General features: G+C 43.3%; 1 protein-coding gene across 3 annotated transcripts in view; it reads left to right on the plus strand.

The window, feature by feature from the left end:
- Positions 1–1,176: 1,176 nt before the first annotated feature.
- Positions 1,177–27,649, plus strand: part of MAP3K7 (mitogen-activated protein kinase kinase kinase 7) — a 74,187-nt gene continuing 47,714 nt past the window's right edge. For 2 of the 3 annotated variants that reach the window (XM_073589557.1, XM_073589558.1), the window contains exons 1-4: positions 1,177–1,587; positions 20,387–20,497; positions 21,319–21,384; positions 21,734–21,779. In XM_073589557.1, the coding sequence (XP_073445658.1) occupies positions 1,501–1,587; positions 20,387–20,497; positions 21,319–21,384; positions 21,734–21,779 (310 nt within the window). In that variant the 5' untranslated portion in view covers positions 1,177–1,500. Of the gene's footprint in view, positions 1,588–20,386; positions 20,498–21,318; positions 21,385–21,733; positions 21,780–21,922; positions 22,032–27,649 lie in introns of those variants that run through there. The other variant, XM_073589559.1, reaches the window with a different exon arrangement.

The raw sequence follows: 27,649 nt of genomic DNA on the forward strand, positions 1-27,649 counted from the left end.
CACACAGTTTTCCCCCAATATGTAGATAGGGGCAAAATTGTTTGGTGAATTGGAACGCGCGGGGTTAAAATTTCGCCTCACAACATAGCTTAGGACTCTCTCGGGGTCCAGACGTGTGACTGTGCCAAATTTTGTGGCTGTAGCTGCGACGGTGCGGATGCCTATCCCGGACATACACACACTTGAGCTTTATATATTAGACATATATATACTGTATATATATATGTAGCTTTGTCACCATAGAAGGAAGGGGGCCCAGACACATTTCTTGCACAGGGGCCCCAAGCTGTCAGTGTCCGCCCCTGTTTCATACATATAGAGACAGGACCGCCCACTTGCACTGGTAATGTCGGCGAACCACGATAGTGTGCACATTGGGCACTCTCATGATTTGACTGACTGCTATCACCAGACTTTTTTCCTAATGTTTGGACAACCCCTTTGATATCGACCCCTCTCAGCACAGAGTCCCTATGTCAGCCCTTCTCAGAACAGCCAATATCAAATAATGCTGAGATCCCTATCCAGCATTTCTGCACCAACCATGCACACCCCCAGTTAGGCTATGTGCACACGCTGCGGTTTTGGCCGTAGCAGATCTCCAGCAGTTCTGCAGACAGTGTACAGTAGCATGTCATCCTATGGGATTAACATTCTGCTGTGCATACGCTGCGGATTTTTAACTGCGGAAAAGCTGCGGTTTTTAATCCACAGAAAGGCTATGTGCACACACTACGGGCCTGCGGTTTTGCCACCTGTACAATGGAGGAGATGATAAACCGCAGCAGAATCCGCAGAAACAATTGACATGTCAATTGTTTCTGCAGATTCAAAACCGCAGCTTTTCCGCAGTTAAAAATCCGCAACATGTGCACAGCAGAATGTAAATCCCATAGGATAACATGTTACTGTACACTGTCTGCAGAACTGCTGCAATTCTGCTGCGGCCAAAACCACAGCAGAACCGCAGCAAAAACCGCCAAAGAAATGACATGTCGATTCTTTTCTGCGGATTCTGCTGCGGTTTATCATCTCCTCCATTGTAGAGATGATAAACCGCAGGCCAATCCGCAGCGTGTGCACATAGCCTTGTAAACTCAGCAGACCCACGCCCACTTTACGCACTCCGCGGATCTCGACTATTTAGCTAGTCCTATCTACATATGTAGCGCAGACGGCGCATGCGCAGCTCCTTGCTGTCAACAGTGAGCGCGCACGTCGCTGTGCTCGGCGCTCGCGCTCTAGTCTACGCTCGGGTTCACCACACAGACCGCTTCCAGTGCGTTCGGCAGAAACCGGAAGACGTACGAAAGCGATCACGTAACGACGTCATACCCACGGACGGAGCCCGTGCACTCCCGTCTTTTCTTGCATGGGGCCGGTGCCTAACGAGGACAACACGGGCCTTCCCGCAAACCGTGTAAAGAGCTCCTCCCACACAGGAGTCTGGTCACGTGGGCATGACGTCAGCGGAGGTCCTTCAGCGTACTAGGATTTAGCATGTCTACCTCTTCCGCGGACATGATTGAAACCCCTCCAGTGCTCAACTTTGAGGAGATCGACTTCAAGGAGATCGAGGTGGAAGAGGTGAGCGGCGGGGCGCTGCTGACGGTCACTGCCTGCCCCCACTGGTGCTGTATGGGCTGATTCCTGGCAGGCAGCTGTCTGTGGTGGGGACACTGTCAGGACTCTTCCCTGTAGTGCCCACTATTGGGGTCCTGACAGTTTTACCTGTATGGAGCCGGGCTTGTCCGCAGTACGTTTCTCTCCGCCAGTCAGGTGTCCCTACAGGGAGAATAGGGATCACCATGGACCGTTCTCTTTCGCGGTTCTGCATCCGTCTGTCTCCGCAGCTGCGTTATTCTACAGGCAGCGAGTCCAAGTAGCCCATAGCCGTGATATGCGATGGACCCAGAGCGATTGTGTCAGTGATCGTTCTGTGCGCAAGAAAACGTCCGTCTACACAGGGAGCAAACCGCCGCTGCCCGACTTCTGTATGGCTCCTCGCTTACCGGCTGCGGCCAGCATGTGTAAATGCGCCTACGTTATTAATACCGGACACAAAAGCAACAAAAACGCCTAAAATATGCAGAGTACCCAAAATAATAGGCCAACCGGAGTAAGTAACCCCATTCTAGCCATATTTTCATCACAAGTGAGATGTACGGAGCTGGCTCAGGAGCTGAGACCTCCGTGTCGGGTACCCCTCTGCGTGTCGGGTACCCACCAGGAGAGGTGGGGAGTTCTTCCATTTAAGTCTTCAAACAGAGGCTGGACACACATCTGTATGGGATGATTTATTGAATCCCTCATTGAGCAAGAGGTTGAACACGATGACCCTGGAGGTCCCTTCCAACTCTTTCTATGGTATCTGCGTTGCTGTACAGCTGGCATCTGCCTGGCAGTGGAATTTAGATGGACCAGTTGATGATGCACTGGCTCCCATAGTTTCCCTGCAACAATGCTATAGTTGGAAGCCAAAGGGGTTAGCGTGAGAACTCGGGGTGTGCTGAAGGCTCCCATTGCTGCCATTTTAGTTTTTAAAGGTTGGCTTTTATCTGAGAAAATCAGTTATATATTCATTAGTATTGTAGTGTAGAGTAAAAGAAATCAAACTATTACAGGGTCAAGTTCCCTAGGGAGACTAAGGGGTTATTCCATGTCAAGTGGACCAGTTTTAAAAATCGTCCCCACTCGACCTTCTCCGATTTTGTTGAAAATTTATAAGGATGTACATGTATGTTTGAAAAGAGGCTCTGTAAATTTTTAGGCCCAGATCTCAAATACATTGGGCACTGTTGACCTTTCACTGGAGGTTCCACCAAGCCTGCGGCTTCAGCTAAGAGGATTTTGCAAACTTTGGCACATAGCCATTAGAGTTCTATACTGGCTATGATGCTGAAATTTGGCATACTAGCTCAGCTTTTGCTCCTAAACACGATAAAATTATTACCGGCTATGACAAAACAATATTTCGGCCGCAATTTTGTGTCAAAGTAGCTTGAAAAACGCGTCGCATAAAATGTATGCCTAACTTTGCCCATATATAACTCAAGACCAAAAACCAATAGTAACTGGTGCTTTTCCCTGTACACCAAACATCTACCTGACTTTGCATTGCTGCAATATCACGGTCAAAGCATATGTATTTGTGGAAATATTCACACCCACATATGATGAAAAACTTTAAAAAAAAAAAAAACGAATTTTACCTATTTTTAGGTCAAATTTCTCAAAAAGGGTACCCCTAAAATATATTAATTCTGATATCATTATAAAGAGCACATTTTTCTCTACAAGGATCATTGTTGTTTTTTTTTTTGGAGTCTCTCAGTTTAAGAAAAGAAAAATGCCACTGAACATGGTGTTATTTATTAATACACAATGAATGGTAACTGCACTATTCAAACCCTTGCGTTGGTCCATGGTGGTTATACCACAACCATTTCCCTAAGAATTGGTATTATAATCCTATTAAGAATTGTAATAATGCTGTATTTCGAGAATTGGCAGCCACATCGCCTAGGATTCATGGCCGATAGCCGTGCAAGGCCAGCCGCGGGCGGTCTCTTTAACGCAGGTTCCGAAGCATGAGGGTGGGTGTCTTTGCCTAGGATCCCAAGCCTAATATTGGGTATCTTTTGTTGGTTCCCAAGCCATAATGTTCAGTCTAAGTGGTCTGGAATTGTTGCTGAATTTGCAACATAATGGGTTCAGAGAAGCTGTATTGTCGGCCCATTGCTGTTGCAGCTGGTGCTGGAATTATTGCAATGATTGACTGCTCGGGAATCCAGCATGTATCATTTCTCACAGGCCAGTGAAAGAAGCTAGCTGGTCCATGAGGATGCATAAAATTTATTAATGCATCATGGTCGTCGACTGAAATTTCAGAAATATTTCCAATCCACCAGTTCCTATCGTAAATGCAGGCAATGTATTGCCCTGGCTGGAGGTTTGCAATTGGCACAAAATGCATTTCTGATCTGACAGATCTATCTACATGGGCAATGAAAGATGATGGGTCATTTGACACCCATGAAATGCGAATCTTTTTGTCATCAATTGGCACAAACTGGTGATTTTCTCTTGTTCCAGCAATTGTATGTCCATCTTTGAACCTTTCCTTTTGAACTACCCGTATTTCGTCAATTTTTTCTTTTGGAAAAAAAAAAACTTGATTCCATGCAGTTGCTCGTTGCAAAAGTTGAATAAATCCACCGGGGTCAGTATTTGGTTTTCAGTTGGGCGTTGAAGACTGGCACGAGCTGCCAACCTCTTTGCTGTCCCTCCAATCCCATCACAGGGTGACTTTCCATGACTGGTACCAAAAAAATTCCATTCAGCGCTGATATTGAAATCAGCATTGTGGTGGCACAAGTTGAGAAAATTTTTGAAATTTTTGTACTGGGCTGCAGATCCATCGCTGAAGTAGTGGATATGACGAATCCCATAGATGAGAGTCTCGAGATACTCCACAATTACTGTTAAGAAAGTGTGGACTGCAACTGTGTCATGTCGTGAGCAATCACTGATTATGCACAAGCTGATGTTCTGCGCAGCTTCACCATTTAACTCCTTGAAGTAAATTACAAATGGGTGTACTGTAGCTTGACTATTTTCCCAGTGGAAACCTTGAATGGCATCTTGAACAATAAATGAGTAATTTTCAGCAAAGTCCATAAGGATCACAAGCTCTCCAGGTCTCAGATTTTCCTTCAACGATTTCAGATAGCAACTTTGATGCTTGGAGATGTAGTGATGGCTACAAAGTTTAGAAATTTTCAAAACCAATTCTTCAATGAAATCTATAGTCAGTTGTTTGGTATCAAGCGTGTCTCGATCAGTGTGAATCCATTGTTTGAACTCAATAATATCTTCAGGGTCACTGTTGACAAACACATTGACTAGAAATTCTTTTAAAACTTCAGGACCCGGGCATTTATCACAACGGCCAAGCATACAGTCCTTGGATTCAATTCCACAGACCATTTTGCATATGAGCTCTTTGTAGTCATCATTGATTGGGCATGCTGCAAGCATTAATTTGACATTTGGTGAAGTGTACACTAGGGTGACCGGATCTCATATGGGGGGGAAAAAATGTCAGAATCTTGTTCGTCTGGACCCCACAAAACGATTCCCCTTTCCAGATATTGAGATAGCCAAAATTTGAGCTCGATCAAACGACGTTAACCCGTGCCGCTCGTCGCACAAAGTTTGAAAAAATCCAAATTGAGGTATTTTAAGATTTAGGTATTTTGCATAGTCTGTTAGACTATAAAGAATGTGACAACAACATTGCAGAAATAGCCCTGACCAAATTTTCGAACCATTTGTGGTATTTGAATGCAGAGTTGGTGGGATTATCGTTTTTTGATCCCACCATTACAGACAATGAAAAGTTGTTAATGGCTAATAAATTGCTCAGTAGCACAGATGAACCATCAGAGCACGCTAACCTACATGAGTTGATAATTTTACATAGTTATCTAATCTATTCTAGAGCTTTTGTTAAAGTAGTTTTTGAAACGTCAGAATATAATGCTCGGCATTTGTTTACAACTTGCAGGACATATTGCTTTTGTTCTTCATCTTTTGTCAGAAGGTCGTTAAAGTCGGTTACTTCCTACCTCTTTTAATTTTTCTTTCCTAACTTTTGGATTTACAACCCTAGCGTGCTCTGATGGTTCATCTGAGCAATTTATTAGCCATTAACAACTTTTCATTGTCTGTAATGGTGGGATCAAAAAACGATAATCCAACCAACTCTGCATTCAAATACCACAAATGGTTCGAAAATTTGGTCAGGGCTATTTCTGCAATGTTGTTGTCACATTCTTTATAGTCTAACAGACTATGCAAAATACCTAAATCTTAAAATACCTCAATTTGGATTTTTTCAAACTTTGAGCGACGAGCGGCACGGGTTAACGTCGTTTGATCGAGCTCAAATTTTGGCTTTCTCAATATCTGGAAAGGGGAATCGTTTTGTGGGGTCCAGAGGGACAAAATTCCGACATCGATTTTTTGCGGTCACCCCAGTGTACACACACACAAATGGAATGTGTTCCAGCAGATCCAACGGTTACGCACCACTTTGGCCGAAGCTCACAAAACTTGGAAAATCCAATTTCAGAGCCATTCCGATCCCGATAGGCAACAAACATTTCCCTCATATTGCTCAGTAATTGTCGCTTTTGCATCTGCATTTTTTCTCCTGCTATTCGCACTGATACATAGTCTTTTTTACCAGGGCACATTCGACTGAATTCATCATCCTCAAAAAATGCCTGCACCTTTTTCTTCACTTCCTCAGAAACTTTCTTGCCACACTTGATTCTAGGTAAGGCTAAGATCCCATGTTCACATTTAAGCTTTCGAGCTTGTTTGACCATTTGTTCAGAGACACCGAATTCGTCTGATATAGCCTTAATGGACCAACTTTTAGGTGCCAATGTCAAGATTTGGACCTTTTCTGCCCGACTGGACACCTGCAGCTTTTGCTTCAAATCTGTCAAAAGGTGATTGTAATCCAGACACATTTTGCACTGTGCTGTTTTTGTTTGCTCAATGTCTTTCGGCTCAAGACCTCCAATTGACGCAATCTTGCTAGAAAATGCATTTTGTACCTGGCTTATCTTTCTCCTTGCATATCCAAGTGAATCCCGCTGGCTTACCCGTGGATATTTCAGAGGAGAGATGCCAATGGATGTTAAGCTTGAATTTAGACTTTCAGGAGAACATTCCATTCCATCTGGATCTGATTCAGAGGAAACTGGATCAGCTGATTTTTTCCTGTTAGCAAATTCTTTTCGACATGATGCACACATCTTCTGGCCAGGCTTCACATCATTCTTTGTAAATTCGTTCAACTGGTCAGCTGCTAACAAATTGATAGCTCGCAAATTCTTTTTGGTGTTATGACCTTTCTTCCCAAAAGGATTGCAACACGATTTTTGCAAATGCTCATATTTGGTCAAGAATGAAGCTTCATGGTGTAAACAGATTTGTGAATGTTCGTCGTCAAAATTTAGTCCCACTCGTCGACGCAGCAATTTCTGTTCATCCAATCCAAAGCTTGTAAACAATTTCAACTCATCCTTGCTATGGGTGAATGTCTTAAGGTGGCACTTCGAATTGTTCTCAAGGCCGATAGAGCACTGGGCTGATTCTTCATCAATTTCATTCTCCATCGCTAAAAAATAATGTATGCATTAAAGTGTAACAATGGTCAATAACTTTTCATAAATAAAAAGGTTTATAGGTTTTTGATTATAGACATTGCTAGCAACAATACAACTCTGTAACTTGTGATAAGAATCTGAAAATCAAACACAAAATCAATGCATTACGCGCATAAATAACACCATGAAAAAACCAAAAACAAAACACAAAACAAATATCCTGGAATAAAAAAGTAAAAAAATATATTGCAAAAATTGCATGAAAGTAGTAATAATAGTAATAATAAGGGTATTTAGTTAACATAATTTTGATCAAAATAATGTAGAAGCCATCCCGCCACGTCACGGCAACCCTTGTGGGACAGTCCTAACTCTTGTATTTAAAACCTTTCCACTTGTCAAGTGACGTAAATGTGAACAAGGACAGAGGGACTGAACCACCAGTAATAGTATAGGCCAGACAGGATGGATTTTCCAACTCAGACAGGGCGGTCACACCCTTATATGCACAGAATGCACAATGAAACAAATGAGAAACTGGGTCTGAGCAGAAAAAGTAAATTAATGTGCATGCAAAATGTAATTGCATATGAACACATGACCTTTACACAGAGAAAACCAAAAACAAAACACAAAACAAATATCCTGGAATAAAAAAGTGAAAAAATATATTGCAAAAATTGCATGAAAGTAGTAATAATAAGGGAATTTAGTTAACATAATTTTGATCAAAATAATGTAGAAGCCATCCCGCCACGTCAAGGCAACCCTTGTGGGACAGTCCTAACTCTTGTATTTAAAACCTTTCCACTTGTCAAGTGACGTAAATGTGAACAAGGACATGTCTCTGTGTAAAGGTCATGTGTTCATATGCAATTACATATTGCATGCACATTAATTTACTTTTTCTGCTCAGACCCAGTTTCTCATAAATAACACCATGTTCAGTGGCATTTTTCTTTTCTTAAACTGAGAGACTCCAAAAAAAAAAAAACACTGATCCTTGAAGAGAAAAATGTGCTCTTTATAATGATATCAGAATAAATATATTTTGGGGTACCCTTTTTGAGAAATTTGACCTAAAAATAGGTAAAATTCGGATTTTTAACGTTTTTCATCATATGTGGGTGTGAATATTTCCACAAATACATATGCTTTGACCGTGATATTGCAGCAATGCAAAGTCATGTAGATGTTTGGTGCACAGGGCAAAGCACCAGTTACTATTGGTTTTTGGTCTTGAGTTATATATGGGCAAAGTTTGACATAAATTTTATGCGACGCGTTTTACAAGCTACTTTGACACAAAATTGCGGCCAAAATATTGTTTTGTCATAGCCGGTAATAATTTTATCGTGTTTAGGAGCAAAAGGTGAGCTAGTATGCCAAATTTCAGCATCATAGCCAGTATAGAACTCTAATGGCTATGTGCCAAAGTTTGCAAAATCCTCTTAGCCGAAGCTGCAGGCTTGGTGGAACCTCCAGTGAAAGGTCAACAGTGCCTAATGTATTTGAGATCTGGCCCTAAAAATTTACAGAACCTCTTTTCAAACATACATGTACATCCTTATAAATTTTCAGCAAAATCGGAGAAGGTCAAGTGGGGACCACTGGTCCACTTGACATGGAATGACCCTAAGGTCCGCTCCCACGATCAGTGATTCTTCAGGCTTTCACTCAACTGAATTTCCGCATGAATCCTGTAACTCATCTCACTTGCGTTTTTCTCTACAATTTTACCTCTTTAATATGTTGATTAGATGAGCAAAGGTATAGATATCCATGAAATCACTAGTGGACACAGACAGAAAAGGGCCCCTGTGCAAGAACAGTATGTGGACCCTTTGCAGCCCCAGATCTCCTAAAAGTGAAAATTGCATTTGCTTTAAAGGTAGAAATTGGCCCCCTAACCTCTTTGGCCACTGTGTGACTGCAACAATGATATGTTGTGCCCCCCCCGTGAGATATATAATCAGTGCTTTGTGTGTGTCGTTTACTGTACTTGTGTTTAGCTAATAAATGAAAAAATGTGGTATCCGTCCCTCCTCTGTTTGACAGCCAGCCAAGGTAAAGCAGACAGCTCTGGGCTTATAGAATCAGGCTGGGAAGGTCCCTGGTCATTTGACCCTTCCTAGCCTAAAAATACAAGCCTGCAGCCACCCCAGAATTAGTGCATAACATTAGATGCGCCAATTCTGCCACTTTACCTGGGTCTTTCCGATTGCTCTGTTGCTGGCATCAAGACCTGGGGTTAGTAATAGAGAGGTGGACCCGACCCCGCCGTCCTTCGTTCACCAGTTTCTTGGAAAAAAATGTAAAAAAAATCCCATGAAGGCACTATCCAATGGATGGATAGAAATAGATACCTGAAAAACAATTCTCACAAAGATACTATGTAGTCCATGTTCCCCGCCTCCGGCTTCTGTGAATAGCCGCATTATTTGAGGTATTCAGTGCTTTCAGACCTCAAATAATGCTATGAAAACAAGTTCATAATCATTTAGAAACAACAATACTAATGTTTTAACTCAGGAAGAGTTCACAAATCAATTTTTTGTGGAATAACCATGATTTTTAGGCTGCGTTCACACGTTGCGTTTTTTTCGCAGCGGTTTTTAACGCACGTTTTTGACGCGAAAACACAAAAAATAAGCATCCCATGCAATCTTATGGGATTCCACAATGCTGTGCTATTGCTGCGGATTTTTCCGCAGTGGAATCGCATCGCGGAAAAAAAAAGCAGCATGCTCATTAATTTAGCGGAATCGCAGCGATTCAGCCCGTATAGGAATGTATTGTTCTGCTTACTTTCCGCATGTGGCTGTGCCCACCATGCGAAAAGTAAGCAGAACATTTGCGGATGGTACCCAGGGGGTGGAGGAGAGGAGACTGTCCTCCGGGCTCTGGGTACCACATCCCTGTAAAAAATAGAATAAAAAATAAAAAAACTCGGTTTATACTCGCCTTCCAGCATCCTGCGCAGCCTTACTGATGCTCCTGCCAACTCCCGTTCCCAGTAATGCCTTGCGGCAAGGACCTGTGATGACGTAGCGGTCTCGCAAGGCATTACTGGGAACGGGAGCATCGCGATCATCAGGAATGCTGCGCGGGACGTCAGAAGGTGAGAAAAACAGCAATTTTTAAAAAAAATTTTTTTTTAACATTAGATCTTTTTACTACTGATGCTGCGTAGGCAGCCTCAATAGGAAAAGGTTGGTCACACTCGTCAAACACTATGTTTGATGAGTGTGACCAACCTGTCAATCAGTTCTCCAAGCGATGCTACAGATCGCTTGGAAAACGCTAGCATTCTGCAAGCTAATTACACTTGCAAATCTCTAGTTTTTCCTCGGGAAAATTGCGGTAATTTAAAATGTGGTTTTCCCGCGGAATGGAATTCCCACGGTAACGTCCGCGGGAATTCTGTAACGTGTGCACATAGCCTTAATCATAGCTTTCATGCGTCTTGTTATGCTTTCCACCAGTTTTTCACACTGTTTTTGGGCGACCTTATGCCACTTGTGGTACAAAATTTTAAGCAGTTCTTTGTTTGATAGCTTGTGACTGTCCATCTTCCTCTTGATTACATTCCATAGGTTTTCAATGGGGTTCAGGTCTGGAGATTGAGCTGGCCATGACAGGGATTTGATGTGGTGGTCCTTCATCCACACATTGATTGACCTAGCTGTGTGGCATTGCGCATTGGTTTTTCCAGCAGGACAGTCATCAGAGTTGGGGAACATTGCCTGAGCAGAAGGAATCAACTTTTTCCAGGATAACCTTGTATGTGGCTTGATTCATACGTCCTTCACAAAGATTAACCTGCCCAATTCCAGCCTTGCTGAAGCATCCCCAGATCATCACTGATCCTCCACCAAATTTCACAGTGGGTGCAAGCTTATGCGCCTCTCTAGGTCTCCGTCTAACCATTAGACGACCAGGTGTTGGGCAAAGCTGAAAATTAGACTCATCAGAGAAGATTACCTTACTCCAGTCCTCTATTGTCCAATCCTTATGGTCTGCCAAACTTCAGCCTGGCCCTCCTTTGCTTCTCATTGATGAAAGGCTTTTTTTCTAGCTTTACATGACTTGAACCCTGCCTCTAGGAGCCAATTACGAACTGTTCTTGCCGTGCACTTCACCCCAGCTGCCATTTGCCATAACTTTTGTAGGTCACTTGATGTCATCCTGCGGTTGCTGAGTGACATTTGAATAAGATTACGGTAATTCCGGTCAGTGGAGAGTCGTTTTCGCCCTCTGTCGGTCTGTAGCTTTGTTGTCCCCAATGTCTGCTGCTTGACCTTGTTGTAATGGACTGCCGTCTTAGAAATTTTGAGGATTGAGGCAACATGATGCTTGCACGATCTCTCTGCTAGTAAAGCCAGAATTGAGCCCTTCTTTTCCTCACTCAAGACTTTTCAACTCCTTTGGCATGGTTAAGTTATTTTTTCATTCCTATTTTTGCCATCCAGCTTGTCCTATTGCAAAAGGATTGTGAACACCACAGCAGGGTTTTTTATACTTTCCTTCGTTAAATAAGATTTGGCTCAGGAGATCACCTAATCAGAAGCACATTAAGTAAAATGAGGTGTACCCTGGTTGGAATTCAACGCTGTCAGACATGTAGAGAAGCTGATTTTTATAAAACTGTGCAGTGGTCTCTTAATTTTTGCCAGAGCTGTACAGGCGCCGGGTACTGAAGACAACGCTCATCATCGTCACTGAGTATTACTGAGCACAGTGAGACCTGTCGGCTCTGAGCACTATAGTCTCTACCCGACGCCTGTGAATAGTTGAATAACCAGTAAAATAAAAGATTGCACTGACATGAAAAATCACATTTCAAAGTCATTTTTACTATACAATCGATGGTGTAAAAATAATACCCTAAAAAAAATGATGGCATTGTTTTTTTTTTTTTTTTCGTTTTTGCGTTTGTTTTTCACTCTCCTCCTTCCCAGAGCCATAATTTTATTTTCAGTCATTATCGCCATGTGAGGACTTGTTTTTGGCGGGACAAGTTGTACTTTTGAACGTCACCATTGGTTTTACCATATCATGTACTGGAAAACGGGAAACAAATTCCAAGTGTGGTGAACTTGCAAAAAAAAAAAAGTGCAATTCTACAATTTTTTTTATTACCATGTTCACCAAATGCTAAAACTGACCTGCCATTATGGTTCTCCAGGTCACTACAAGTTTGTAGATGGCAAACATGTCTAGGTTCTTTTTTTTTTTTTTTTTTTATTTTAAGTGGTTTAATGTAAAGTTTGTTTAAAAAAAAAAAAATTGAGAGACCTGTAGCATCTCGATTTGTCGTGATGTGGGACTGAGTGAGGACTTATTTTTTGCGCGCTGAGCTGATGTTTTTATTGATACTATTCTGGTATGGATACGATTTTTTGATCGCCCATTATTGCATTTTAATGCAATGTTGCGGCGACCAAAAAAAAAAATGTAATTGTGGCGTTTTGACTTTTTTTTCCGCTATGCCGTTTACTGATTGGATGATTCTGAACTTTGTTGAAATTTAATTGAATGTATTTTTCCCTCTACCCTTGAAATGTTCCTCGTTCCATTGGCTGCATACAACCCCAAAGCAAAACTGATCCACCCCCCATCTTGTTTAGCAAGATGTTCTTTTTATCATTGTGGCTAAAGAGTTCTGTTTTAAACTTATTGGTCCACATGACTTGATTCCAAAATGCATCAAGCTTGTTTTTAGATGTTGTTTTCATAATTTTCACATTGAATTTTATGGTCAGGATGCAGGAGAGGTTTTCTTCTGATGACTTCTTCCATGAAAGCCATATAAGGGCAACTTGAAAACTTTGTGCTGTCTTTTTATAGCCTTCTACTGCTTTGTGGGCTTCCATCATTTTCAGAGTGCTAGGCAGCTGCTTAGAAGAACCCATGGCTGCTGTTCTTTGGCACAAGTTTAGAGGAGGCTGGATTTTTATAAGGCTTGGAAACTTAGAAAAGGCTATTGTTTATAGTGAACAAGCCACAACCCTAAAACAGGCTACGGTAATTAAGGTCTCAAACCTTGGTCAAAGTTACCTGAGCACACAGCTCTCCAAGAGTGCCCAAACTTTTGCACCTGCCCAATTTACTTTTTGTCACTTTAAAAAATATATACAGGTGCTTCTCACAAAATTAGAATGTCATCAAAAAGTTAATTGATTTCTGTTCTTCAATACAAAATGTGAAACTCGTATACTATATAGTCATTACAGAGTGATCTATTTCAAGTGTTTATTTCTGTTAATGTTGATGATTATGGCTTACAGCCAATGAAAACCGAAAAGTGATCAATCTCAATAAATTAGAATACTTTATAACACCAGCTTGAAAAATTAATTTAAACTACGAAATGTTGGCCTACTGAAAGGTATATTCAGTAAATGGCCTTAATACTTGGTCGGGGCTCCGTTTGCATCAATTACTGCATCATTGTGGCGTGGCATGGAGGCAATCAGCCTGTGGCACTGCTGAGGTGTTATGGAAGGCCAGGTTGCTTTGATAGCAGCCTTTAGCTCGTCTGCATTGTTTGGTCTGGTGTCTAATCTTCTTCTTGACAATATCCCATAGATTCTCTATGGGTCAGGCGAGTTTGCTGGCCAATCAAGCACAGTGATACTGTTTTTAAACCAGGTATTGGTATTTTTGACAGTGTGGACAGGTGCAAAGTCCTGCTGGAGAATGAAATTTCCATCTCCAAAACGCATGTCGGCAGAGGGAAGCATGAAGTGCTCTAAGATTTCCTGGTAGACGGCTGCGCTGACTTTGGTCTTAATAAAACACAGTGGACCTATTCGTACACCAGAGGATGACATGGCTCCCCAAGCCATCAATGATTGTGGAAACTTCACACTAGACCTCAAGCAAGCTTGGATTGTGTGCCTCTCCAATCGTCCTCCAGACTCTGGGACCTTGATTTTCAAATGAAATGCAACATTTACTTTCATCAGAAATCAACACCTTGGACCACAGAGCAATGATCTAGTTCTTTTTTTCCTTGGCCCAGCTAAGACTCTTCTGGCATTGTCTATTGGTCATGAGTGGCTTGACACAAGGAATACGACACTTGTAGCCCATGTCCTGGATACGACTGTGTGTGGTGGGTCTTGAAGCAATGACTCCAGCAGAAGTCCACTCCTTGTGAATCTCCCCCTAATTTATGAATGGCCTTTTAACAATCGTTTCAAGGTTGCGATTATCCTGGTTTCTTGTGCACCTTTTTCTACCACACTTTTTCCTTCCACTCAACTTTCCACTAATATGCTTGAATACAGCACTCTGTGAACAGCCAGCTTCTTTAGCAATGACTTTTTGTGGCTTACCCTCCTTGTGGAGTGTGTCATTGACTGCCTTCTGGACATCTGTCAAGTCAGCAGTCTTCCCCATGATTGTGGGGCCTACTGAAATAGACTAAGGGACCTTTTTAAACTCTTAGAAATCCTTCGCAGGTGTTCTTGTTAATTATTCTAATTTACTGAGATGACTTTTGGGTTTTCATTCTCTGTAAGCCATAATCATCATCATTAATAGAAATAAACACTTGAAATAGATCACTCTGTAGTCTAATATATAAAGCTCAAAGTGTGTATGTCCGGGATAGGCATCCGCACCGTCGCAGCTACAGCCACAAAATTTGGCACAGTCACACGTCTGGACCCCGAGAGCGTCCTAAGCTATGTTGTAAGGCGAAATTTTAACCCCGCGCGTTCCAATTTACCAAACAATTTTGCCCCTATCTACATACTGGGGAAAAAGTGTGTGTGTCAAGCCCCGCCCCTCATTATGATGTCATAATGGTTGCCATGGCGACACTGATGTCATCATAGATTGCAAGCCCCGCCGCTCATTATGATGTCGTAATGGTTGACTGGGATGGAGGATGTGTGATGGGTATATGGGCACTGGACTATGGGATGGCGGATATGTATGATGGGTATATGGGCACGGGACTATGGGATGACGGATATGTATATGGGCACGGGACTATGGGATGGAGGATATGTATGATGGGTATATGGGCACGGGCCTATGGGATGGAGGATGTGTGATGGGTATATGGGCACTGGACTATGGGATGGCGGATATGTATGATGGGTATATGGGCACGGGACTATGGGATGGAGGATATTTATGATGGGACTATGAGATGAAGGATGTGTGATGGGTATATGGGCACTCGACTATGGGATGGAGGATATGTATGATGGGTATATGGGCATGGGACTATGGGATGGAGGATATGTATGATGGGTATATGGGCACGGGCCTATGGGATCGTGGATATGTATGATGGGTATATGGGCACGGGACTATGGGATGGAGGATATGTATGACGGGTATATGGGCGCAGGACTTTGGGATGAAGGATATGTATGACGGGTATATGGGCAGGGGACTATGGGATGAAGGATATGTATGATGGGTATATGGGCATGGCACTGAGATGAAGGATGTGTTATGGGTATATGGGCACTCGACTATGGGATGGCGAATATGTATGATGGGTATATGGGCATGGGATGGAGGATGTGTGATGGGTATATGGGCATGGGACTATGGGATGGAGGATGTGTATGACGGGTACATGGGCGCAGGACTTTGGGATGAAGGATATGTATGACGGGTATATGGGCAGGGGACTATGGGATGAAGGATATGTATGATGGGTATATGGGCATGGCACTGAGATGAAGGATGTGTTAAGGGTATATGGGCACTCGACTATGGGATGGCGAATATGTATGATGGGTATATGGGCATGGGATGGAGGATGTGTGATGGGTATATGGGCATGGGACTATGGGATGGAGGATGTGTGATGGGTATATGGGCACTCGATGTATGATGGGTATATGGGCACGGGCCTATGGGATCGTGGATATGCATGATGGATATATGGGCACGGGACTATGGGATGGAGCATAATTATCATTTGCTATAACTAACCACAGTTAGTTACTATGCCCGGGCAGCGCCGGGCTCTTCAGCTAGTTATTCTATATGAGTTTCAATTTTTGTATTGATGAACTGAAATAAATTTTAACTTTTTGATATTATAATTTTTTGAGAAGCACTTGTATAAGCCAAAACAAGGAGAGGAAGAATCAGAGTAAAAGTATAATACACACATGTGCACCACTTTCATATTTTTTACCCACCTGGTTTTGGCTTTACAAATACTGAGGTAAAAAACTCCCCAAATGCTCATTGTTTGCATGTGGCCGAACGGTGGTGGCTGGGCAGGTTTTCATACTGCACAGTAATGGGCCATTAATTGATCACGGTGGATCTTGAGAGGAAAATTAAACTTTAAATACAAATGATTTTTAGTTGTTACTGGTGTGAGCAGGTACAATCATTATTCCTGAATTGGGAGTTTGTCCACAATGATAACCCTATTGACGCCAAAACTGAAAGTCAAAAAGCAAACTTCTAATTTGGTGAAGCATGGGAAAAGTCAGGCAAATGTTATATCTGATTTTTATATGAAGCTGGATTCCCTCTTAAATTGGTATCACACTTGACAATCAACAAGCCAACAATAGAGACGAGCGAGCGGCCATGCTTTGTTCGTCACCGCGGCTCCATGTGTCGCGGTTGTGTGACAGTCACAACACATGCATGGAGAGGCTTTTTGTTGGGCTCTCCATGCATGTGTTGACTGTCACACAGCCGAGACACATGCAGCTGCGGCGCCGAACAGCTGATTATCGGGAGCACTCCAGGTATCCGGGTTACCGATTCAGGTATTCGGGAAGCACTATGACTATTTGGATAAGCAGTTATCTGAAGCTATTCGATCAACCCTAATTCAGACCCTTTGCTCAGGCACTTATATTTAAGTCACATGCTGTCCATTCCCTTGTGATCCTCCTTTAGATGGTTCTACTCCTTCATCGGAGTCCAGCTGTGTTTAACTAAACTGATAGATCTTGATTTATAAAGGCACACACCTGTCTACATAAGATCTCACAGTGCATGTCAGACCAAATGAGAATCATGAGGTCAAAGGAACTGGCCAAGGAGCTCACAGACAGAATGTGACAAGGCACACATCTGGCCAAAGTTACAAAATAATTTCTGCAGCACTCAAGATTCCTAAGAGCACAGTGGCCTCCATAATCCTTAAATGGAATAAGTTTGGGACTACCAGAAGTCTTCCTAGACCTGGCCGTCCAGCCAAACTGAGCAATCGTGGGAGAAGAGCCTTGGTGAGAGAGGTAAAGAAGAACCCCATGATCACTGTGGCTGAGCTCCACAGATGCAGTAGGGAGATGGGAGAAAGTTCCACAAAGTCAACTATCACTGCAGCCCCCCACCAGTCAGGCCTTTATGGCAGAGTGGCCCGACCGAAGCCTCTCCTCAGTGCCAGACGTATGAAAGCCTGCATAGTTTGGTAAAAAAACACATGAAGGGCTCCCAGACTTGAGAAATAAGATTCTCTGGTCTGATGAGACGAAGATAGAAATTTTTCATGATAATTGTAAGCTGTATGTGTGGAGAACACCAGGCACTGCTAATCACCTGTCCAATACAATCTCAGCAGTGAAACATGGTGGTGGCAGCATCTTGCTATGGGGGTGATTTTCAGCTGCAGGGACAGGACAACTGGTTGCAATTGAAGGAAACATGAATGCGGCCAAGTACAGAGCTATCCTGGATGAAAACCACTTCCAGAGTGCTCTGGACTTCAGACTTAGGCCGGGGTCACACTTGCGAGTGTGATGCGAGAAATTCATGCGAGTGTCTCGCATCAATACCCGGCACTGCCACCGGCGGCACTCAGGACCAGAGTGTGCAGCTGCATGTCTTTTTATGTAGCCGCAAACTCCGGTCCCGAGTGCCTGTGGCAGTGCCGGGTATTGATGCGAGAGACTCGCACGAGTTTCTCACATCACACTCGCAAGTGTGAACCCGGCCTTAGCCGAAGGTTCACCTTCCAACAAGACAATGACACTAAGCACACAGCTAAAACAACAAAGGATTGGATTCCGAACAACTCTGTGACCATTCTTGACTGGCCCAGCCAGAGCCCTGACCTAAACCCAATTAAGCATCTCTGGAGAGACCTGAAAATGGCTGTCCACCAACATTCACCATCCATCCATGGAACGGGAGAGGGTCTGCAAGGAAGAATGGCAGAGGGTCCCCAAATCCAGGTGGGAAAAACTTGTTGCATCATTCCCAAGAAGACTCATGGCTGTACTAGCTCAAAAGGGAGCGTCTACTCTATACTGAGCAAAGGGTCTGAATACTTGTGACCATGTGATATTTCAGTTTTTCTTTTTTAATGGAATTGCAAAAATTTCTACATTTGTTTTTTTTCCAGTCAATTACATTAATGAGAAAAAATGAACTTTTTTGAATTTACCAAATGGATGTAATGAAACAGAGTGAAAAAAGTAAAGGAGTCTGAATACTTTCAGAACCCACTGTAGTATCAGCCTCCATTTTCAGTCCCAGTCCTCTTCCCTTGCTGTTCATAGCATAAATACTGCGTTTTTTTTCCTGTGGTTTATTACCTGCATATTTTCTTCAGTTGTCCACATCATATTATATAATAACAATCTTTGATTCTTGCATATTGCTGCATTTTTTTATGCTTTTACTCCTTTTATTTGATGTGTTTTCAGTGCAGATTTGAAGCGACGTTTTTTAATGCGGTATTTAGTACAGATCAGTTTTGTTACTGCAGTTAAAAACTAAACTGCTCCTCAGGGAGGCCTTTATTTTTTAGAAGAAAACATGAACCAAAAAACACACTTTGCTTGGACAGCTAAACTCAGCAGATTTACGGCACACAAAAAAAGCTTCTGAAAAACCTCCACAATTATGCTACGTGGGAACGTAGCCAAAGAGATTTTTCAGCAGGTGTTCAGTATGGGATCTAAGAAACTTCTGAATGGCCAGCGAGAGGGCTGGGGCTGCCTCTTCACCTGCTGTCTGGCCATGAGAGGACATGTAGCTTGGAATCTTCCTGTCCCGTGAGATGGTGAATGACTGATGTCTTCTGTGTTCGGCTACAACCGGTGTGTTAGTAATGGACTAATGGAAATGCAACATCGGGAGGGAATTCGTTATTATCTCGTAACCCGAAATCTACATAAAACAAGACAACCTTGTTTCCCTGTGGAGTGATCACGTCAGACAAATGTCAGACTTCTGTGACAGGGTTACCAGAACAGTCCACTGGGGAGATGCGATAAATCTGCTAGATTTCCATTTCAGAACAGCAGCGACAGACTATGCACCTAGGGACTGCATCCTACAACAATCTGGGGGGTGGCAAATTGCCTTTGGTGGTCTAAGAGCGTATCCTCTGCTTTATCTCCTTGTGTGCGGAAATACATGATGTCCAATTCTGGCCCTTAATACTGCACTGCCAGACAATGATTTGTTTTTCTTATGCCTCATTTGCCGTGAGTTATTTTTGGGTTAACCCCTATCCTCTAGATTATTTATTCGCTCTAGTTGGGTTGTTGGAGGGGTGTATTTTTTACTTGTGCTACTTAAGTTAACTTTAGTTTACTTTTGTTGCTACTTTCAGCTATTGACAGATTGCTGATAAATTCCGGTCATAGTCTGTTTAGCAGCACTAGTCGGGACCATGGTTTGTGCAGCACAATATTAGGCCACGTTCACACTATCAGTATTTGGTCAGTATTTCGCATCAGTTTGTGTAAGCCAAAGCCAAGAGTGGAACAGTCCGAGAAGCATAATAGAAACACGGTCACCATTTCTGCATTTTTGACCCCCTCCTAGTTTTCGTTTTGGCTTACAAATACTGATAGTGTGAATGTGGCCTTATGGTAATTATATCAGCCGCCATACAGGGTGCAAATCCAAATGCTTCCAAGCACAGGTATGTTCCCAATGATTACCACATCTAATTACCGTGTAAACTCGAGATCGCTGCTGAGTCACAAGTTTTATTTTTGTGCAGCTTTTTTTTCCATAACGTGTGATGGAGATTTTCAAATCCCCATTTACTTGTATTCCTATGGATTTGTGTTACGGGATGCGGATGGCACATCTGCGACTCCTGGCGTCAGTGTTCCCTAGTACACCTCCACCCTACAGTATGGTCTATGTATTATTGAACATGGCCGTTTTCTGGGTAACCATTTATCGATCGCGCTGTTATCCTATAAATGACATGAATGTGTCTGCTTTATTAACAGGTCGTAGGAAGAGGCACATTTGGTGTTGTCTGCAAAGCAAAATGGCGAGGAAAAGATGTAGCAATCAAGCAGATTGAAAGTGAATCCGAGAGGAAAGCTTTTATCGTAGAGGTATAAGTCGTAATGCTAGTATTAAAGCTTATTTCAATATAAAAGACAAACTGGAGAGATCTTATTACCTGTGACTAGCCATTGTGCTTACCACCACATGACATGATCATGATGGAAAGTGCAATGGCAAACAGGACCACACAATCATGATCTCAGGGTGCCAGTGGGGTTAAAGAGGGAGCCCCCACACTCTGTTAACCATGTAGATTCCATAGTCAATATTAACAGCAGCATCTAAGGGGTTAAAAAAGCCATGGATTGTGCCAGCGCCAATCAAATCTGATGCAGCAAGGTGTCAGCTATTGTGTGCAGCCCACAGCTGCTGCATTTTCACCAGTCGGGGGATGCTATCCTCTTACATCTCAGTCCAGTAAAAAGTCATATTGGTGGTCACAAAGGGGATCACTGTCCCCATTGGTGCTCTCAATCTAAATTCCCTATCAGTATGTCTCGTGTGGGGGGAAACCAGAGAACCCGGAGGAAACCCACACAAGGAGAATATACTAACCCAGGACTACAAAGCAACAGTGCTAACCACTGAGCCATGATCGTGAGCTATCCACTCCAGAATACTACCCAGAAAGTGAATTATGTATGTGGTATTACATGCTGTCAACCCTGAGCTGCTGACAATATTTTCTATTTTCCTTGACTTCTAAGAATTTTTTTTTTAATGTAAAATGTTAACACTAAATGAGTTCCTTATTGTTTTATAGTTTCTTTTTTTTGTGTGCCCAAGGCTACACTCCAACCAATGAGCAATGGTAAGGGCTTTTCTTTCCATCCACTTTAATTGGCTCATTTTTCTTTATTCTTTTCAGCTTCGCCAGTTATCACGTGTGAATCACCCAAATATTGTAAAGCTGTATGGAGCTTGCCTAAATCCGGTAAGTTTGCATAGTCATGTTTCCTATATACATGTAATTTACAAAGAATATGGAACAAAACCTGTTGTTTTTTTTTTTGTTTTGCTGATCAAGATTTTTAATTGCGTCCCCCCCCCCATAAATGGAGCTTCATAACACCTGTTTTAACAAATTTCAGTACATAAAATAAGTATTTCTATCTACTGTATAGCGCCCACAATAGACTAATCTGCAGGAGCCTAAGGGAGTGGGACACGCTTCCTGATCTCACCCATGTACTCTACACCCCCGGGGAATAAAAAGCTGTCTTATTAATTCGTATGTACCTGTCTCAGTATTTATACACTTTGATTTGTCCTCTTATTTTTAGGTATGTCTAGTTATGGAATATGCGGAAGGAGGCTCCTTATATAATGGTAATTGCATGAACTTTATTTTTCTATATAATACATTTTTTTTTTTTTTTTCTCAATATCATATCATACATATTTCACTTGTTGTAAAAGGACCTTTTTTTCTGATACTGAAGTGTTTCTGATTGTGGAGCTTTGCCTTTCAGAGACGTTAGGAAGCAGTTACCTACTTCAGGAAAGTGGACACCAAATGCTTTAAATAGCAGGAACTCTTACCCCCTTTCGCTGGGTTGAGCAGCAGTTCTCCCACCTCTGGTCTGGTTTATAATAGAAATAATTATTATTATTATAGCGCTAACGTATTCCGCAGCACTTTACATTTTAGAGGGGACTTGAACACAACTTAACAGATGTCAAGAGGAGTGAGGGCCCTGCTCGCAAGCTTACACTCTATGGTATCAATATTTTGGCTACAGGGGCGGTATGTTCTGTCATTGTAACATCATTGATGCAGCCAATCACTGAGCTCAGTGGCTGTGCCGAATTGACATCATGTCGACAGTGAGCATGACCGCTGTACCCAGTCGCTGAATTCGGTGTCTGTTAAGAGGTAAATGCAGTGCTCAGTGATAGGCTACAACTGTGATAACCACTGTCGACGTGATGTCACCTCAGCAAAGCCGCTGATCTCAGCGATTGGCTACAGCGGTGAGGTGTGCTGTCAACATGCCATCACTGCTTCAGCCAAAACACTGGTCCTGGACCTAGGGAGAGGGAGTATCTGTTCTGTTTGCTTTAGGGTATGTTCCCATGGGCAGAAACTGGCAGCGCTTTGGACGCAGCACATGTCCGCTCCGTCCAAAGAGCTGCCGGCTTTTGAACGCAGGTGATTCCGCATGTGTTCATTGAACCCTGCGGAATCACCGCGTCCTATACATTGGACGGTGATATTTATATTGCGGAGACTGAGCGTCTTCACTAGAGTTGAGCATTCCGATACCGCAAGTATCGGAATTCCGATACCGACATCCGATATTTTTTCAATATCGGGCACGGGCATCGGAATCGGAAGTTCAAAGTTGATTGACAGCCGAAATGACGTCATCATGATGCGCGGTGTGTGCGCATCATGATGCGCCGTCATTTCGGGCCTGCCGGGGGGCTGTGCCAGCCTGCCGGTGGTCTGTGCACCCTGTGGGGGTCTGCACCGGCCTGCCGGGGGGCTGTGCACCCTGTGGGGGTCTGTACCGGCCTGCCAGGGGGCTGTGCTGATGTCCGGGGGTCTGTGCAGGCATCGTCCGATGGGACTACAAGTCCCATCGGGCGATGCCTGCTACCATGACAGTGATTGACACATTAGCCAATGATGGGACAGTAGTAGTCCCATCATTCGGCTAATGTGTTAAATGTTAAAAAAAAAATAAAAAAAATACTACATACATACATGCTACATGCATGCTACATACATACCACATATATACTACATGCATGCTACATACATACCACATATATACTACATGCATGCTACATACATACTACATGCTACATGCATGCTACATACATACCACATATATACTACATGCATGCTACATACATACTACATGCTACATGCATGCTACATACATACTACATGCTACATACATACTACATGCATGCTACATACATACTACATGCATGCCACATACATACTACATGCTACATACATACCACATATATACTACATGCATGCTACATACATACTACATGCTACATGCATGCTACATACATACTACATGCATGCTACATACATACTACATGCATGCTACATACATACTACATGCATGCTACATACATACTACATGCATGCTACATACATACTACATGCATGCTACATACATACTACATGCATGCTACATACATACTACATGCATGCTACATATATACTACATGCATGCTACATATATACTACATGCATGCTACATACATACTACATGCTACATACATACTACATATATACTGCATGCTACATACATACTACATGCTACATATATACTACATATATACTACATGCATGCTACATGCATACTACATACATACTACATGCATGCTACATGCATGCCACATACATACTACATGCTACATACATACCACATATATACTACATGCATACTACATACATACTACATACTACATGCATACTACATGCTACATACATACTACATATATACTACATGCTACATGCATACTACATGCTACATAATACTACATGCATGCCACATACATACTACATGCTACATACATACTACATATATACTACATGCATGCTACATATATACTACATATATACTACATGCATGCTACCTACATGCTACATACATACTACATACATGCTACATACATACCACATATATACTACATGCATGCTACATGCATGCTACATGCATGCTACATGCATGCTACATGCATGCTACATGCATTACATACATAGACATACAGTACATATAACATAGAGTAACATACTTACCAATACTTGTCACATTGTTCCCCAAAGCCATTGTCTTTTACGGAATAAATATTAACATAACAAACCACAAAAATACTCACCCATGATCCGAAGCAGTCCACGAGTGTGTCCCACGACGATCTTGGGTAGAGAACTGCAGCATCAGCTGATGCTGCCGCTCTCTACGGGCTGCAGGAATCCAATGACGGAAGGTAGGTATCCTTCCGCACTGTATTCCTCCGCCACTTAAAAAAAAAAAAAAAAGTCCCTATTCTCACTTTATGGTAAAAGCTGTGTGGGAATTTCCCACACAGCTTTTACCATAAAGTGAGACTAGGGACTTTTTTTTTTTTTAAGTGGCGGAGGAATACAGTGCGGAAGGATACCTACCTTCCGTCATTGGATTCCTGCAGCCCGTAGAGAGCGGCAGCATTAGCTGATGCTGCAGTTCTCTACCCAAGATCGTCGTGGGACACACTCGTGGACTGCTTCGGATCATGGGTGAGTATTTTTGTGGTTTGTTATGTTAATATTTATTCCGTAAAAGACAATGGCTTCGGGGAACAATGTGACACGTATTGGTAAGTATGTTACTCTATGTTATATGTACTGTATGTCTATGTATGTATTGTATGAATGTATTGTATGTAGCATGTATGTAGCATGTAGTATGTAGTATGTATGTAGCATGTATGTAGCATGCATGTAGTATGTATGTAGCATGTAGTATGTATGTAGCATGTAGTATGTATGTAGTATGTATGTAGCATGCATGTAGTATGTATGTAGCATGTATGTAGTATGTATGTAGCATGTATGTAGTATGTATGTAGCATGTAGTATGCCTGTAGTATGTATGTATGTAGCATGCCTGTAGTATGTATGTAGCATGCCTGTAGTATGTATGTAGCATGCCTGTAGTATGTATGTAGCATGCCTGTAGCATGCATGTAGCATGCCTGTAGCATGCATGTAGCATGCCTGTAGCATGCATGTAGCATGTAGCATGTATGTAGCATGTAGCATGCGTGTAGCATGCGTGTAGCATGCGTGTAGCATGCAGTATTATTTTTTTTTTTTTTTTTTCATTTAACACATTAGCCGGATGATGGGACTACTACTGTCCCATCATTGGCTAATGTGTCAATCCCTGTCATGGTAGCAGGCATCGCCCGATGGGACTTGTAGTCCCATCGGACGATGCCTGCACAGACTACCGGAGCCTGCACAAACCCCCCGGCAGGCCGGCACAGTCCCCCGGCAGGCCGGCACCGCCCCCCCGGAGCCTGCACAGACCACCGGCAGGCCGGTACAGACCCCGGGCAGTCCGCACAGCCCACCGGCAGGCCGGCACAGCCCCCCGGCAGGCCGGCAGAGACCCCCGGAAGGCCCGTACAGACCCCCGAGAGGCTGTACAAGGGCAGGAAAGGGTTTTTCCAATTCCGATACCGGAAGTCTCATAGACTTGAATGGGACTTCCGGTATCGGCATCGGCGATACCGATACTTTTTTTAAAGATCGGCCGATCCATTCCGATCCGTTATTTTGAAGTTTCGGACGGTATCGCTCAACTCTAGTCTTCACAAGATAAATAGATGTGGTGCAGTCAGTAAAGACGCGACGCATGTGCATCTACGCAGGGACGTCGGAGGCGTCCCTGCATACATAGTGGAGATGGGATTTCGTGAAATCCCCTCCACTACTCTGTAACATCTGGCCGCTGTGGGTAGGATGCTGCAGATGTATAGAGAGTCCAACCCGCAGAGTTTACTGACTGTGGGAACATACCCTTAGGAGTTTTTCAGAATTCCTGAATGTGTGAAATACTTATAAAAGGAAACATGTCTATAAAATATCGATTAATGCTGGATAATATGATTTTTGACGTAGCATATTCTTTGGGTATTCTAGCAATTTTGTCTTTAGAGGTTTTTAGACAAGTTGTCTCTAAATAGCCAATAAAGCGAGTTGGTTGACCGGTGCTGAGGAGTAAGAGTTTAGATGCAAAATATGTAATCCAGTGCAATGTGGCAAGTCACCTTTGGGAAAAACTAGTCAGATTTCATGGCAATGAGAACTTTACTGATGGCTGAGTGTTATATTACTTCTAACTTTGTCATAATACTGAAATTGGTAATAATACTGTACAGTGTAAGCTCACATTTTGCTTCTTTAGATTATGCATATGTGATGGTAAAACTCCCGACACGTATGCTCATTCTCCTGACTCGAGAGTGTGCGCTAAACCAGTAAGGATTATATGTGTAGGCATATTTGATGGTACCTTACTGTAAGTCATTCAATTTCTCCTTCGTCTCATTGGGGAACACAGATACTGTGGGTGTATGCTTCTGCCGCTAGGAGGCTGACACTAAGTGAAAAAAAGAGGTTAGCTCCTCCTCCGCAGTATACACCCTCGCCCCTATTGCGGGCGGAAATCAATCAGTTTTTGCTTAGTGTCCTATGGAGGCACACACAGTCTGGATCTCTCCAGACTATTTTTTTCTAGTTTACTATGAAGATGAGACAGGGAGGGACATCTCTGGGACTTTTCCCCAGACATCTATTTTTTTCTTTGTTTTTTATTTTATGAAGATAAGACAGGGGCAACGCATCCTATTGAAAGGATCCGATTTCCCCAAACCATCAACGGGCGACCACGTGCGAGTATCCCTCCACGTATCCTCTCCCGCGACGTGGGACATTATGCCAGACTTAGCCCTGTCCACCCCTAGGTATTGAAACCATGGGCTTGCACAGAGGCACAAGACTAGTCTGTGCGGCCCCCACTGCTCCACCAACGCTAGACGGCGGTGCTGCAAGGTGGCGGACGGTCCCTCTCCTCACCCCCTGAAGGGGTTAGATGGAGCTAGGGTGCCTGCACCGTCCTATTTTTTTTTTTTTTTTATCAAAGACCCCCCTCACATACCTGCGCTCAGGCTGAAGAAGATCATCGGTGAGGAGAGGGTCGGGGAGGGCTCCTGCGAAGATTTCAGGCTGGAGCCCACAGTCGCAGCACGCCTCGCGGTGTCCACTAGCCATGCAAGAGAAGGGCTGGATCCGTCAGGACAGGAACACTGCGCCGGTCAGTAGCGCCACTTTTGGTACCGCGCCCCCCCCGGTCGGGTAGGGGAAAAATTGAGGCCGCGGCTTCGGCAGGAGCTAGGCCGCGGCCGGAAGTTCTGCCCTCGGGGCCGCGTGTCACTTCCGGCAGCCCGCCCCGCACTCGGCGGCGGTAAAAATCGAGGCCCCGGCTTCGGAGCATGGGCTAGGCCGCAAGGTGGGCGTACCTCCCCTAGAGGGATGTTACAGGCTGGTGCACGCCACAGATGTCGGCGCGCAATTTAAAGGAAGCATCCAGGACGGGGGGGCGCAGGACTGGGCTAAGTGCTGCACGAGAGGCTACCTCCTCCCCATATCCCCAGCAGCGGACAGATACAGCATGTCCGAA

Source organism: Dendrobates tinctorius, unplaced genomic scaffold (assembly GCF_039654945.1).
Source record: "Dendrobates tinctorius isolate UK_male_01 unplaced genomic scaffold, ASM3965494v1 ptg000111l, whole genome shotgun sequence".
Lineage (NCBI taxonomy): Eukaryota > Metazoa > Chordata > Amphibia > Anura > Dendrobatidae > Dendrobates > Dendrobates tinctorius.